This window comes from Alligator sinensis, unplaced genomic scaffold (genome assembly GCF_000455745.1).
Source record: "Alligator sinensis unplaced genomic scaffold, ASM45574v1 scaffold611_2, whole genome shotgun sequence".
NCBI lineage: Eukaryota > Metazoa > Chordata > Crocodylia > Alligatoridae > Alligator > Alligator sinensis.
In genome coordinates this window covers 1,120,325-1,134,730 of record NW_005841869.1, presented here as the reverse complement: position 1 = coordinate 1,134,730, position 14,406 = coordinate 1,120,325, and the positions used below count along the sequence as shown (strand labels likewise).

The 14,406-nt window shown below is 40.8% G+C and overlaps 3 protein-coding genes across 3 annotated transcripts in view; 2 read left to right on the top strand and 1 right to left on the bottom strand.

The window, feature by feature from the left end:
• The window catches only part of PHF19 (PHD finger protein 19), a 40,431-nt gene extending 40,272 nt beyond the window's left edge, over nucleotides 1-159 (top strand). The window contains exon 16 of the mRNA XM_006016942.3: nucleotides 49-159. The gene's annotated coding sequence lies outside the window, so the exon portion shown is untranslated. The remainder of the gene's footprint in view (nucleotides 1-48) is intronic.
• Nucleotides 1-9,830, top strand: part of PSMD5 (proteasome 26S subunit, non-ATPase 5) — a 10,418-nt gene extending 588 nt beyond the window's left edge. Inside the window, exons 2-10 of the mRNA XM_025193597.1 lie at nucleotides 49-193; nucleotides 1,611-1,724; nucleotides 2,189-2,317; nucleotides 3,071-3,180; nucleotides 3,880-4,022; nucleotides 5,475-5,666; nucleotides 6,596-6,705; nucleotides 6,950-7,090; nucleotides 7,649-9,830. Coding sequence (XP_025049382.1) covers nucleotides 49-193; nucleotides 1,611-1,724; nucleotides 2,189-2,317; nucleotides 3,071-3,180; nucleotides 3,880-4,022; nucleotides 5,475-5,666; nucleotides 6,596-6,705; nucleotides 6,950-7,090; nucleotides 7,649-7,906 — 1,342 coding nt within the window. The 3' untranslated portion in view covers nucleotides 7,907-9,830. The remainder of the gene's footprint in view (nucleotides 1-48; nucleotides 194-1,610; nucleotides 1,725-2,188; nucleotides 2,318-3,070; nucleotides 3,181-3,879; nucleotides 4,023-5,474; nucleotides 5,667-6,595; nucleotides 6,706-6,949; nucleotides 7,091-7,648) is intronic.
• A 2,172-nt stretch (nucleotides 9,831-12,002) lies between these two features.
• On the bottom strand, nucleotides 12,003-14,057 carry LOC102377236 (putative UDP-GlcNAc:betaGal beta-1,3-N-acetylglucosaminyltransferase LOC100288842). Its single transcript, XM_006016940.1, has 2 exons — nucleotides 14,052-14,057; nucleotides 12,003-13,112 (listed from the first exon to the last, which is right to left on the bottom strand). Exons 1-2 carry the CDS (start codon nucleotides 14,055-14,057, stop codon nucleotides 12,003-12,005), a joined length of 1,116 nt encoding a protein of 371 aa, XP_006017002.1.
• Nucleotides 14,058-14,406: the final 349 nt, after the last annotated feature.

Genomic DNA, 14,406 nt, shown 5'->3' with positions numbered 1-14,406 from the left:
GGTGTCTCCGCGCCTCACGGGCCTTTCCCCCCCCTCCCCCGCCCACAGGGAGCAGGTGTCCTTGTGCGTGTCCATCTTGGAGCGGTTCCTTCAGGCCCTGGACCCGCTGGATGTCATCCGCAACTTCCGGGGCGAGCTGCAGGAAGGGCTCTTCCACCCCGACGACACTGTCAAGATCCTCACCATCTCGCAGGTAGGTTAAGCGCGGTCGTCTCTGCTCGAAACAGCGGCGTCTTCGCCTGCCGCGGCTGCGCGTGGTGACCTGCCGTTCTGTATGTAGATGTGTGTTTGCGCGTGCATATTTGTGCGTGCGCATACTGACAGACGCGCACACTATTTAACTCTCTACATCCCACTACCAAGCCAGGACGAAAGCACTAACGTTATAACCTGTGGCGTTGCGCACGATAACACATCTGTGTAATGCTGTGCACGGTGCCTTTCCAGCACTTGAGTAAGTGATATTGCCAATGGAGCAATAACTGTGTTGTACACTTGGAGCTACAATAAGAGGCACAGAAGCAGAGTCAAGTGGCGGATGATGTTGAGAATGGGGGGGTTATTAAATGTATCTTACAGGGCAGGGTGCAGAAAGTTTCCCGAGCAGAAATGGCACTGTGCTCGGTAGGAAATGATGATGTAACGGGTGCGCTTTCTGTTCTTCAAAACCAGGCAAAATGCTTAAAATAGTAGTCTTGGAAAAAATCCGGGTAGCAAATCAACACCTCATTTGCTGCAGGCTCTCAAGAATGTCGTCGGGTGTTAAATGCTGTCGGTTGCGTTTCGTTTTGTGGATGAGCTGTGCAAACCAGTCCTTGAATTAACAGATAGACTTGGAGTCCAGCGAGCGTGTGCTGGTGTCATAACTAGGGCAGGGGAAACGGGGCGGTTGCCCCAGGTGCTGACGTGGGGAGGGAGGGAGGGAGGGTGCTGTGTAATCAATCGCGCGGCCCCCCAGCAGTAGACTCTGCCTCTGTCCCAGGCAGGGACCTGGCTGTGTCCCCACGCTACTGCCGTGCACTCTTCCATTTTCCTCAAATAAAAGAGTTGCTGCTTCTCCTTGAGACTCATGCCCAGTTTAAACAGGGTGTCATTGGTTCTCAACACTGAAGCTGCTGAAATATTTGAACACGTGAAAGAACTTGGGGCACCTGTTTGTTGAAGTCTTGCTGATTCAGTCAGCTAAAATAGTAATCCAGTGATGCAAAGAAATGAGCAACCTGCTGTCAGATTCCTGTCTGGTCCCAGGATACTTGGCGTGATGGTACTTACCAAGAAGAGTTATGCTGTGTTCGCTGAAGATGGGAACTGAAGGAGTTGGCTTTTGCGCACTGACAGGGGGCAAACAAAGCTGCTGAGAGCTTCCTAAACTGTCAGGAAAAACTAACACTGGTTTCTTGTGGTCTTTGTAGGCACTAATTTGATAACACGAACTTTGAGATGTAAGTGTAGTAATTGACATAGCTGACCTGCATAATTTTCTGGGAAATGCTGCTTTTCTATAGATTTAAAATTTCTACTTAAAATATTTAAATACTGGTTCAACTTTTGTGTGTAGTTTTGAAATTGATGGAAACAAACTAATACTTTATGTTCAATCGAATTCTCAGGTTGGAAGGATAGTTGAAAATTCAGATGCCGTTAGAGAAGTTGTTGGTAATCCTGAATTACTAAGGCAGATCATTTATTGCATTGGTGGGGAGAAAATATCTGTAGCTAAAGAGGTAAGCATTGTGAACCTTTTTTTTTTTTTTTCAATTTTTTCCCCATTAATTGAAGGGTTCCTTGTATTGTATACGGTATCTGTTGTGGCTAAAATGGTAGCCTTGATTATTATACTGAAGAAATGAGAGGCTGGGAGCCCCAGAGAGCAAACTTCTCAAAAGCATCTAAGGCACTTTGGCTCCAATGTGTTGAGAAAAATCTTACCAGCATCCTTGTCTCTTGATAGTAGTGGACCTTTGAACTGAATTGACAGGCTTTGGTCCAGTTACAAGAGACTTGCCTATGTTAGACTCAGCAGACAGACCAGTGACTTCAGTTAACTCCCACTGTCAAAGCTTAGGTTTAGATGTATAATGTATTTACTGCCTGGTAAGGGACAATTCAGCTGATGTTTTCATTGTTTTCTCTTTGTGTATATAATGCATATAATTGCAAGCTGCTGTTTTGTTGGGTTTTTTTGTAGGCCATCAAATCGCTGTCAAGAATAGCACAGACCCAAGATGGGCTTGAGGCTTTATTTGGAAGAAGTCTGTTAGTTGACTTGAAAAATGTCATGGGAACAAGTGATATTGTACGATATAGAGTATATGAGGTAAGAGAAATATAGTTTTCTTTGGTGGAGTAGGATGTAGGTCTTAAGTGTGATTTTAATTCAACCCTGTTTGTCCTTGAAAATCCATTAGTCCATCTTTGTAGCATGCTGAGTTTTAAGATTAAGTTCTAAAAAAAACAGCGAGGAGGAGGACCCACCCACCTTTTGCATTAACAGTTTTTCAGGGATGTGAGCCAGGTGGAACAAGATCACACTTAGACACCAATGTCCACTTAAGCATCTAGTAGGTGGAATAGGATCTAGCCTTTAGTGCCAAAATTAGAAGGCACCGCAGTTCTAATGAGTTGTAATTATGGGTTATGATTATGGATTTGATAGAGTGTTTGCAAGATGGAACAAGTCTATCACTGTCAACTGACTTGAAGATTTTGTGCACTTCTGGATGGCAAAAAAGATTGGGAAGGAAAAGGGATACTCTTCTCTGAAATTACAAGTGGTACTTCATGTCTCTCTTACTTTTGAAATGGGGTGGGCCATGAAAGTGCACGGTGAGACTTGCAGTCTTGTTTAGTAGATTAAATTGTACAAGATAGGATGCAAGAAGAAACCAAATGGATGAGCAGAAAATCTAAGTCATTTATGAAATAAATTGATAAGAAACGGGGATTAAGTAGTAATATTTTCAGGTAGATATTTGGAAAGTTAAATGCTTATAGGCCTATATAACTTTATAATCCTAATTCAACATGGATAAATTCTTATAAGATTTCCTCCTTCTTGTGTTTTGTTTAGTTAATTGTTGAGATTTCTTCAGTGTCAGCAGATTCTTTGAATTACTGTGCAAACAGTGGATTAATATCTGACCTGCTTGGCGAGCTGACTGGAGAGGATGTGCTGGTCAGGTATGTTGTCACATTATCCTATTCTCTGCTACGTACGTCCCTTGGCTGCTTTGTACTGAACCGGTCTGTAGTTTTACGTAGCTTGTGTGCACAGGTTTGACATCTTTTCTCCTCTTGGAACATAACTGTCCTCCAATGCCTTTTATACATCTCTTTGGGTACTGCTTTCAGGAAACCAGTTTATCACTTGTTTTCTGAAAACAGTGGCCAAATACTGATTTAGGTTGGGATTCCTCAGGTGTTCAGGAAATCTGCTAGCAGATTCTGATGCAGGTTGGTGGTCTCACTGGGATATGTTTAAAGTCTGTTATTAGTCAGTCTAGAATGCATGTAGTCTTGTCTGTTTTTAACATTTCTAGAAATAATTAGATCTTGGTTAACTCTGGATGTGTAGTGGCTAGGAATTGGCTTCTTCAACTAGCATTTCTCATTGCCACTTACAATCTTAAAAGAACTTAGAAAAATAAGTTTTGTTTTGTTTTTTGTTTTTTATACTGTGTTGGGAATATTTGGACACATCCTGATTGGGGTATACTGCAATACGAGTATTCGTTCAACTTGTATGGGGATCTCAAAAATGGCTGGAAGACCTAGAAAAATGTTTTTCTTATCCTTTTGAAGTTCTCTGAAAAATCTCTGGTTTCTTTAAAAAGACTCTGCAATAGGCCAAGTGAGCATTTATTTTTCTATTTGTTGTAGAACAACCTGCATTGAGATGGTGACCTCTTTGGCTTACACTCAGCATGGACGTCGGTATCTTGCCCAACAAGGGATCATTGATAAAATTTCTAATATAATCATTGGTGCAGATTCTGATCCGTTCTCAGGCTTCTACTTGCCAGGTAAATGTGTTGTTAATTATTTCCAATAAAGAATCCTTACTAATTCTCTGTTTTAGTTTGAAGGGAAATGTGTGTGTAGAAACATGGTTCAGTCTAAAACATGAATACTCTTTTGACTGACTGTGAAAAGGAAAAATGCTTCACGGGTACAGTCATGTGCTGTAGACACACAATTTAATTGTCTGTGGTCTTGCTAAACATAGCTTTAAAGGGTTCCCGTAAACTTGAAATCTAGTAAGTCAAGGCAAAGGCATGACACAGAGCAGTTTTGGGTACTGTCCTTCTGAAAGATTAAAAAAAAATATTAGGGTATTTTATATATTAAAATGTCTTTCCTCCTTTGTTACACCGTGGAAGTAGAATAAACTGCATTTTTCGATGTTACTTGGTCAAAGACAACTATTTTCTTTTTCTCTAATTGTTTAGATGCAACAATTGTGGTGTTTCTTCCAAGAGTAGATGTTTAAAGTATCTGGACAGAAGTAACCTTTTTTTTGCTTTCCTTTTAAGTTTTATGCCAGTCCTTTTTAATATAGGGATATTCCTGATGGTTTTGGGTTTTTTGTTTGTTTGTTTTGTTTTTTTTTTTTTTTTTAGGACAAAACATTTGTGTGTCACAATTGGGAATGATGAGTCTTATTTTTCTTATCTGAGGTGAATTAAATGAATTGAGGGCATAAATAATGAAAAATATCTAATTAATCTACAGGTTTTTTTGATTTAGGGGAATTATTTTAAAAACATTTTTAAGTCTAACCAATCCATGTGCCTTCTTGAAGGACAGACCAGGGTTTTAGAATGTGGGGGGAGAGATCAAGAAAAGAGAAGGGCATGTAAATGAACTACATCCTGCTTGAATACTGAGAAGCTGTGGCTTTGATCCGATATTTTGGTATTGGCCACTTATCATATAAACTAAATGAAAGTGGATGGCACTTGTTTCTGCCTGTTTACTACTGTGCAGGTGTCTTTCTCATACTTTCTTGCAACTATATAGGCTTTCTTGTTAGCAGTCTCGGCAGAGCTGTCAAAATTTAAGTAGGTGATAAAAAAAATGAACTACTCTAGTACTTACAGCTCTGTCACTGAGAAACTGTAGCGCACACAGGGTATATCTAGGCTAGGGTGACATTTTTATATATGTATGTATTTATAAAGGTAGTTGGCAATTTTTTGTGTGTTCCTTGAGAGTTGGAAGATGCCTGTACCTCTCTGTTCTGTACTCACTGCTTTTTAAAATACTGACCTATCTAATGGTGTTCTGGCACCTTTCACAACCACTGCTTGCCACATTAGAAGTGTCAGTTATAGCAGCAAATAGCTTTATTTTGGTGGTGTTTGATAATGCAGTGGTGGGGAAGTTTCCTTTTATATCTCTTTCCCATTGACTTATTACACCATGAAAGTTGACTTTCTATTTTGGTTGAATATCTTTTGTTTTGCTTTGGACAGGATTTGTTAAATTTTTTGGAAATCTGGCTATTGTAGACAGCCCTCAGCAGATCTGTGAACAGTACCCTGTGTTTGTGGAAAAAGTCTTTGAAATGGCAGAAGGTCATGACCCAACCATGATTGGAGTAGCTGTGGACACGCTTGCAATCCTAGGATCAAATATGGAAGGAAAACAGGTTTTGCAGAAAACTAGTTTGTATCATTTTTTTCCTATATTCTAATAAAACTAAGGGGAGCTCTTTGAAGAGAGACATTTAACGTTTAAAGTTGGGAAAGGAATCTTAAAACATATATCTGCTTACCTAAATTTTACAACTGAAGTTTTTTGTTTGTTTTAACTGCTGCAAAACATGAGCATAAGTTATTGCTTACTACCTCTCTCTAATTTTGATAGTAGTTGCATTCTGATCAAAGAGAAGGGCTACAGTCTATCAAGAGGAGTTTAATTATACATGGCATTATTAGTCCGGATCAGACACAGTATCAGATTACGTCTTGTGCTGTAAGCTAGAATTCCTGGTGTTTCAAATATACTTACATTAGTAGAACTTTAAGTAACACTTATTTTAGTTTCTACTGACCAGTGTGGTGCAAGTCCATGATGACACTATAGTTGTAGATTGCTTTCCTTCCTTCTGCTGACATTAGAATTTAAAAGTGAGGAAAAGACTTGATACTGGTTTTAGAAATCATATGTTTTTCTTCAGAATAAGATTAGATGATAGGCTGAAGTCTTATAGAATTGGAAAAAAAATGGAGGACTTCTCACTGCTGATCAGATATATTTCAGTTTAGTAACAAAAGTTGACACCTGGCAGCTATCTACTTCGCTGGCTTTTTAAAATGAGATAAAGGAGTTCTCATTCCAAGTAGAAAAATGCAACTATGCTATTTTTTCGTTTGTCTCCTTCCTTTTTGGTAGCCTTGAGAGTGTCCAGGACACCAAGAATTTGATGCAATTTCAGAACCATTTAAGGCAGTTAGTACATCAAGAAACCTCCCTTTCCCCAACAGTGCATTCTTCAGTACTTATAGTAACAGCTGGACAGAGTACAAAAGTTGTCAGTCCTGTCACTTGAAGTGAAACCTCTTTTGACGCTTTATTTTTTTTCGCCTCCAAGAGAGTCGGTTCCAAGATCTGCTGAACAGAATTGGGCACCACGCAAAGAATGCTCCAACAGAGCTAAGACTTCGGTGCTTGGATGCCATATCTTCTCTTCTTTACTTGCCAGTAAGTTTTATTTACAGTGTAGAAGATTATTACTATATATCTTGTAGAGGTTAAGTCAAGTTTCCTAATGGTTCAGTGGTTGTAATGATCCCTGATGAAACACTTATTGAACACACGCTGATTTTTGCTGGTGGGGAAGTGTGTAACCTTCTGGTTTTGATGCATGAAAGTGAAATATGAGTACTTGGTAAATGCTAGGTAATAGTAATTCATTGGTCACCAGTCTCTCTCTGTCTCTTTGTAGCCAGACCAGCAGACAGAAGACCTCCTAAGAATGACTGAATCCTGGTTTGCCTCCTTATCAAGCCAGCCTTTGGAGCTCTTCAGGGGCATCAGCACTCAGCCGTTTCCTGATCTCCACTGTGGGGCTTTAAGAGTATTTACTGTGAGTTTGTTTTCTGTTGGGGTTTTTTTTTCCCCTCCTTGAATGAGGCTAGAAGTTGTAACTTCCATTCCAGGTCATAACCTCTTGTCCTGATGACTGAATTAAAATGAATAATTTTAGCATCCCTTCTGTATATCCATCTAGAAGCTATAACTAGTGTTGAGGGATCTCTAGTTCATCTTCTGTGCATGAACCTTGCACAACAGATGAAAACCCAAATAGCATTGAAACTGGAAACCAAATGAGTCTGCTCTGTTGTCTTTGTTTTCTTATGAACTAAACAGGGAATTGAATTACCACCTTTCCTCCTGCCAGCATGTCACAGTAGTAGTTCTTCATAATTCACTTGAAATCAAAGGGGGGAAAAAAACACTACTCTGGACTGTGTCCAGTGTAAGTTCTTTTGGTTTCAGTGGCATCCAGTGTCTTCTAGTTGTCTGCTTCCTGTTGCCTGGAATGCTTATCTGATTACACTTGCATGTTCAGCCCTGCTGTAGCTTACCCACTGGCTTACTGTCTCAGCATTTTAAAGTGATTTATTGTTTTTCTTTTGATTAGGCCATTGCAAGCCAGCCGTGGGCCCAGAAATCGATGCTTGAAAGTCCAGGATTCATAGAATACATCGTAGACCGATCTGTGGAACCCGACAAGCCTTCAAAGGATGCCAAATATGAACTGGTTAAGGCCCTTGTCAATTCTAAGACAATTGCTGAAATCTTTGGAAACCAGTATTTCCTAAGGCTTAAGGCTTACCTGCGTGAAGGTCCTTACTATGTTAAGGCTGTATCTACCACTGCTGTGGAAGGAGCAGAATAGTATCACTCACTCCTCATTTTTCCTTTCTGGCAATCCCCATAGTACTGGAGCAGTGCTTAGTACAAAGTGACTCCAGTTCAGGGGATTTGACCTCATGGAAGGAACTCAAGTATCTGACACTGTTGGAAATGACAGGGTCAGGAGAGTAACTCTCAACCATAGGGCACAGTGTAACTTTCTTAAGGGTATCATGGTGTATACATAAGTCCCCCTTCTGTATGGGTGCATATTATATTGTTTAAAAATAACACTGACTGAGATGAGCATTTTGTCAGTAGCTGATTTATGTTTTATTTTGCAGAAGTTACTGGTATATGTTTAGACTGAGAGTTCCTGGTTTTGAGGCTCTCATCATGTTTTCTTGTAAAATCAAAGAAAAAGCAGATTCTGTAACATCAAATGCTGAAGTTTAGGAAATATCTTTCTTTCTTTCTTTTTTTTTTTTTTTCTTCTCTCTCATGTGGTACACCAGTAGAAAATCCTGTCCTAACTGACCACATGTCATTAAAGATTAAATTTTATTAAAACAAAATAGATAAATCCTGGGAGTTCTCATACTAACATGAGATGGCACGTAGAAGACTCCTTATTTTCAGTTTCCTTCGCTGGACATGCATCTCACATGAATGGATGATGCTAAATATTGTTTACATTTGTACGGTCAGAGTGAATGTAAAAAATCTCGAACTTTTTTGCAAATATTCACCTTTGATAAAGCAGGTACAAAAACAAATGGGAAATGTTGACTTTGCTGTTAGATGCTATTTCTCGCTGGCAGCTTGGATTACATGTTGAAGAGATGATATGAATATGCTCTTCTTTGGTCAGTCTGTCTACTTCAGAACCAAATTTTAACTAGTTCTCGCTTTTTTTTTTTTTTATATATAGATATTTTTTTATTTAAAACAACTATATGCAATAAGGCATCAAGGCTTAGTGTGTAAAGGCATAAACTGAACCAAGGAGGAAAACTTCTAGAACAGCTTGTGTGTAGTATGTGGGTGTACGTCCTCCTCTGAAGATAAGCTGTTGTGGGGATGAGGTCCCAGGCTAGCTAGACCATTGGTTAGTTAGTTTGGTAATGCTGGTGTCTGTCAGTCCACAGATCAAGTTTACTTAATATTTGTGTTCTGCCGTAATTTAAACCATCAGTTTACTTTTGCTAAGGGCGTAAAATACCATTTATTGCATAATTTAAAAAAAATGATGTTAAGGGAACACTAAGGTTACCTCGTAATGTTGTAATAATACATCAGGTTAGACGCACAGTATGGCAGTGGCTTGGTCATTTGCCCATCCTGCCAAGCCATGGTGAATGAGTGAATCGCCTCGATTGCACTGCAGCACCCCTCTGGCTGTGTGTGGGTTTTGGGCAGGAGGAGAAATACCATCCCTGTCTTTGATGCAAGACTTGTCGTCATAAATGGGACAAGACAGACAAAGGCTCAGGGTGCCCAGAGGGTTAGGGGGTGGAGAGGGAAAGCGATTTAATTCATTCTCTCAATGTAGAGTAACTTGTTAAGCAACTTCTACTTATGTACATGAACTGCAATTATTATGGATATCGGCCCTTATCCTGTGGTTAGAACTGTCTGTCAGAAAGCCTTATATAAATAATTACATCTGTGGTACCTGATACTGGACAGTGTAATATTTTAGTGTCTCTCTCCCTTGTCAGGAAAAAGGGCAAACCTGTTTGTTGCATTAAGGGAAACCATCACCAGAAACGCTGTAAATCCTGCATGTGGAAACCATTTAAAAAAAAAATGTTTTTAAGCTATGTTGAAAGTAGTTAAAAATACCTGCTTTTCCTTGGACTGACTAGTCTCCATGTTATGGGTTTAGTTAGATTTTGTGTGCTGGTAACCATTGTATGAGCCCTGTATTGAAATTTCAGTAAAAGTAAACTAGTATATAAACTTTTTTACAAGTTGCAAGTCTCTTCCTTGTGTGCTTTGAAGTGTCACTTCACATTAGCCAGTGTTTGGGGGCGTGTTCTGGAAGATGCACATGGAGAATTATTCTTTAGGCTGTGCTGTTTCTCCCTCGAGCACTGTTCCGGGTTCCTTCTCTGGAAGAGGAAGTCACTTGTAGGTTTTTGATGACCTATATTTCTCTACCAGTCAGAAAATAAATTCTCTCTCAGCTTCAGCCAGTAATATTGGCTTCCCAGTTTCAGAAACTCAGCAGCTTCAGACTCCCTTCTGTGACAGGAGCCATGCTTTCAGCCCTAGGCTATTTCCATCTTCAGACGATCTTGGTGGCTTGACCTTTAACTTGTATCTGGCACTTACTGACCTTCTGGGGAAGTGGTACTGAAAAAAGGTATGAAAGGAAGAGCTTGGCTTTCCAGAAACCCTTTCCCCTGTCCCCTTGGTGAAAGGGTTTGCTGCCAACTCCATTGTTCCTCTGAACAGTGCCTGAGCCTGAGCTCCCCTCGTGTGCTGTTGGTATGAGCCTGAAAGTTGTCAGAAACTGGAGACTGCACTGCAGACATGTTGCTCTTTGCTCCCTTTGCTAAAAATGTTTTTGCTCTTAGGTAATGTGCGCTGTTAATCATGTACAGCTGGTTGAGAAGGGGCCCTAATTTATTTTCTGAATGATAATAAATTACAAAAGCTGAACACAGATGTGCCAGTATGGCTGCTGAATGTGTTGCTGCCTCTCCACTTGGGGAATTGGTGTAGCAGAATGATTAACCAGTATATTTAAATCAACTAGGGGGAAAATTGGAAGGCATTTATCAGGTCTGATCCCATGTCATTTGGGATTTGGTAGGGGCCTGTTCCTTTGGGTCTGATCTCATTCAGCGGAGTACACCACGCTGCAGGAAATGGGCCCCTTCCCTGAGCTTCCTGTGCTCTAGATGCCTGGAGAAATAGCTGTCCACATCCACTCAGCTTCCAACTGGGGCAAATTTCTGGATCTCTGTTCTTTGTCCCTTCCTGCCTGTGGGTGGCACAGATGCCCTGCCATTAGTTCTAACATGATGCTTTTCAGTTGAGGCATCCTTACTGACGGAACCTGTGCAGCTCAGTGCTGAAATAAGGCCTGGTTCCTACCAGGTACACATGCACCTAGTTCTTTTGATCACATCGCTGGGGAGAGACTCAGGCCTTACAGAGGGACAGGTATCTTGAACTCCGATCATGATCATCCATCTCATCCCTCTGTGTGGCTAGATCCCAGCCAGTGAACTGTAAGCACATCATTCCCGTGGGGGTTTCCAGCTCTGGGATGCAGTGTCAAGGCCGCGTCGGTGCCTAACATGTATCTGTTTCCTTTCTTTTCAGAGGCTGTGCGTGCTGAAAGCATGGGATGTTCCCATACAACCGTACCATGGTTGTAATGGAGTTATGAATTGGCAAATAAGGTAGGTGGCTCTCTTTCTACTGATTCAATACTCATCCTGTTCTCTAGCACAAAGCTTAACGGGGTTAGAGCTGCTGCAGGCTTTTTTTGAACCAGAGGTCATTGTTGATTATTAAAAATACAGGGGCATAGGTAAAAGTGGAAATGCATTTGACTCCTGCTTATCAAAGCACTCTCCTGGGAGTTTCAAAGGGATATTCTTTTCATCCTTCCAGTCAAACTATTGACTGGCTTTGCTATGCGCTGTTAAACAGATGTCACAATGGCTGCATGTCATTCAAGTGATACACTATCCCTATTCTGCAACACACAGGGATTGAATGATGCCTGTCTCACTTGGGTGGGATCAAAGCTGCAGATGTAGCCCGTGACTTGGAGAAGGTGAAAGGTGGATTGTTTGAGAAATACCAGATGCATACCATTATTCTTAAGACAGTTTTTACTTGGAAAACCTCACGCGTGCATGCAGCTGTACAGTATTTATGTGAATAGAGCACATCCAGGGCACTTGTTACCATACATTGAACCTCTGGGTTAGCACACATCTCTTTTTTTTTTAACATCAAAAATAAATTCACTGCCATGAGGGACAAAAGGAAGGAAACTTTCATATAAAAATGAACTTTGAGAGGAAATACGCAGAGCAAAAAACGAACTTTTGCTCCCACAGCAACACCACCCCCAGGAGTTACAGTATCAGTTTTCCTCGCAGAGAAGTTGCATCCTAATCACTAAAATGCAAAGCCTCTTTTTTTATCACATCTATGTTAAAATGCTTAAACTTGTCAAAGTAGGTCAAGACTTTGCAGGACACCAGCCCATAATAAGTTTCCAGTAAAGTGCAGTCTTTTCCATTGCTTATTTCCTGCCATTCTTGCACCAGTTCGTCATCTGCCATTTCAGAAGAGGTGAAAATGAATTTGTAGCAGCATCGATTGTATCTGATGTGCCTTTTCCCAGAAAATCGGGAGCTGTGAAGGGGAATGATGCCAGCGTTCTTAGCACAAATGCCAACAAAGACATCTGGAGGCACCGAGACTGGCACTTCCTTGGAAGCAATGAACACCTTCCGTGCAACATCCTGGGAAATGACAAATGCTGTCCTGCTGCAGTAGTCAGGGTAATACTCATCTGGGTATTGGCTGAGGGGAACGAAGCCTGGGCTTTGAGGGTCTCTGTCAGGTACCCCTTGGTGAATGACCCTCCCAGTATAAATATCCTCCAGGTGTGTTCGTAAACTAAGCAAGTATTCAACCAGACTTGGCAGGCTGACAAAGACTTCTTCCTCGGTTAAGAGAATGAACCTGGCATGGGAGCAGAAAGTTACAGTCCACTCCATGCTCATCACAGTCTTCCAGGTCTGATTCCTGGAAGAATCGAGGACGTTTCCTTCAATGACATCACTGTATTTTTGAGACTCTTCGTTGATCTCCCGCTGCATGGTTTCTGCAGACGGCTTTCCTAAGGCAAACAAGGTAAGGACAGTGTATCCCCTGATGCTGGTCATGTTACTCCATGTTTGTCTGATGGCATCGCGTCTTGTCCTGTTTTCTGGTCTGCTGCAGATGATGGTGAGAAGAAATACCTCTTGATTTGAACATGCCTCAGAACCACTGATGATGTAGGACTTCGAAATGTTGGTCTTATGGGGCTCCATGTCTAACTTCCTGGCCTTTTCCCGGATTTCGAGAATCTTTGCATCTGTGTATGTGATGGGTAATGACCGTAGAAAGTATTCCTCCAGCAGATCTCCTCCAAAGAGCAAGGCATGGAAAAGCACAACGTTAAATAGAATGAAACACCACTGATGTGTCCGGAGCCTGCAGACTGTCACCTGGAGAAGGAAAGGGTAACATTCACTTCTGCCTGTACCAGATTGTAAAGATATACAGTTTGGAAGGGGGAGGGGATAGTTTTAAAGTTAGTTATAAAGAATTATAGTTATAAATGGAACTCCTGGGTTCTATTCCCTCTCAACACCTTGATTTGCAAACTGTAAGATAGAAAATAATCCACGCAGTTTGTTATGCTAAGAAAATAGTGGATGGCAAGTGCAAGTACAAGAGCATTAGTCTGACAGTTATTCTGCAAGTGCTTTAGTGTCCGTGAGACTCTTCTATACATGGAAATGGCATCCAGCAAAATTGGCAGCTCTTTCATTTTCTGAATTTGTTTTAATTAGTTAGTGCCACATTTGCTAGACAGTGCAAGTTGTGCTGCAGTAGGATTTCTGTAATTCTTTAAAGGCTTGGTTCCGCAGACTATTGTGACATTTTACAATAATTCTGCAAGTGATAAAGTATTTAAATTAAACAGGAAATAAAGTTTCTTTGACTTGTTCACTTCTTTCCCATTATAAAGACTCATTCCGAATTTTAGAAATTAGAGATGAAAGACACTGATCACTTCATTTTGACTCTCTCTCAGGACTGTTCTATTATATATCTGCTACTATTTTACCCAATCTAACTTTGGATAAGCCCCATCGATGGGGCTTCCAAATTTACCTTGGAAGATCATTCTAGATCTTAGATTTCCACTTCAGAGCATAAACTGCCATTGCACAGGACGAATTTAGCACTAGACGCTTACTTTTTCATGCACTTTTGAAGTCTTTGCTTAACTGTACACTTAATGTTTGCAACCTTCCTATTCCCAAATGCACTAGAAATGGAGTCAGAGAGCAGTCTTGATCAAATGAGATAGCATTTACAATAAATTAAATTTTAATCCTAGTCTGTATACTCTGGCTGACTTGATAGAAGGCCCTTACCTGCATGGTACCAATGAATTCTGTGAGCAGTCAGGATCACTAAAGCCTTCTGAGATCACATATATATATTTTTAACTTTATAGCAAGTACCTCCACGTCTGAAACTGGCAAGGCAATGCATGTATGCAGGTCTGTCTAGATAAGGTTACCTCCTCAGAACCAGATACTGTATAGCTTCCACTTTGCTTGGCTCAGGAAAGGAAATACAATCCGGGACAATGATCACGTTGCAATTGCACGAAGCGCAAGTAATTGGAATTCTAGCCATTCCCTTTATTAATTTCCGAGACCCAAAGGGAGATCTGTATCAAACCTGGTTTGCACTCCAAAGGCAGACCTGTGCTGAAGTGCCCTG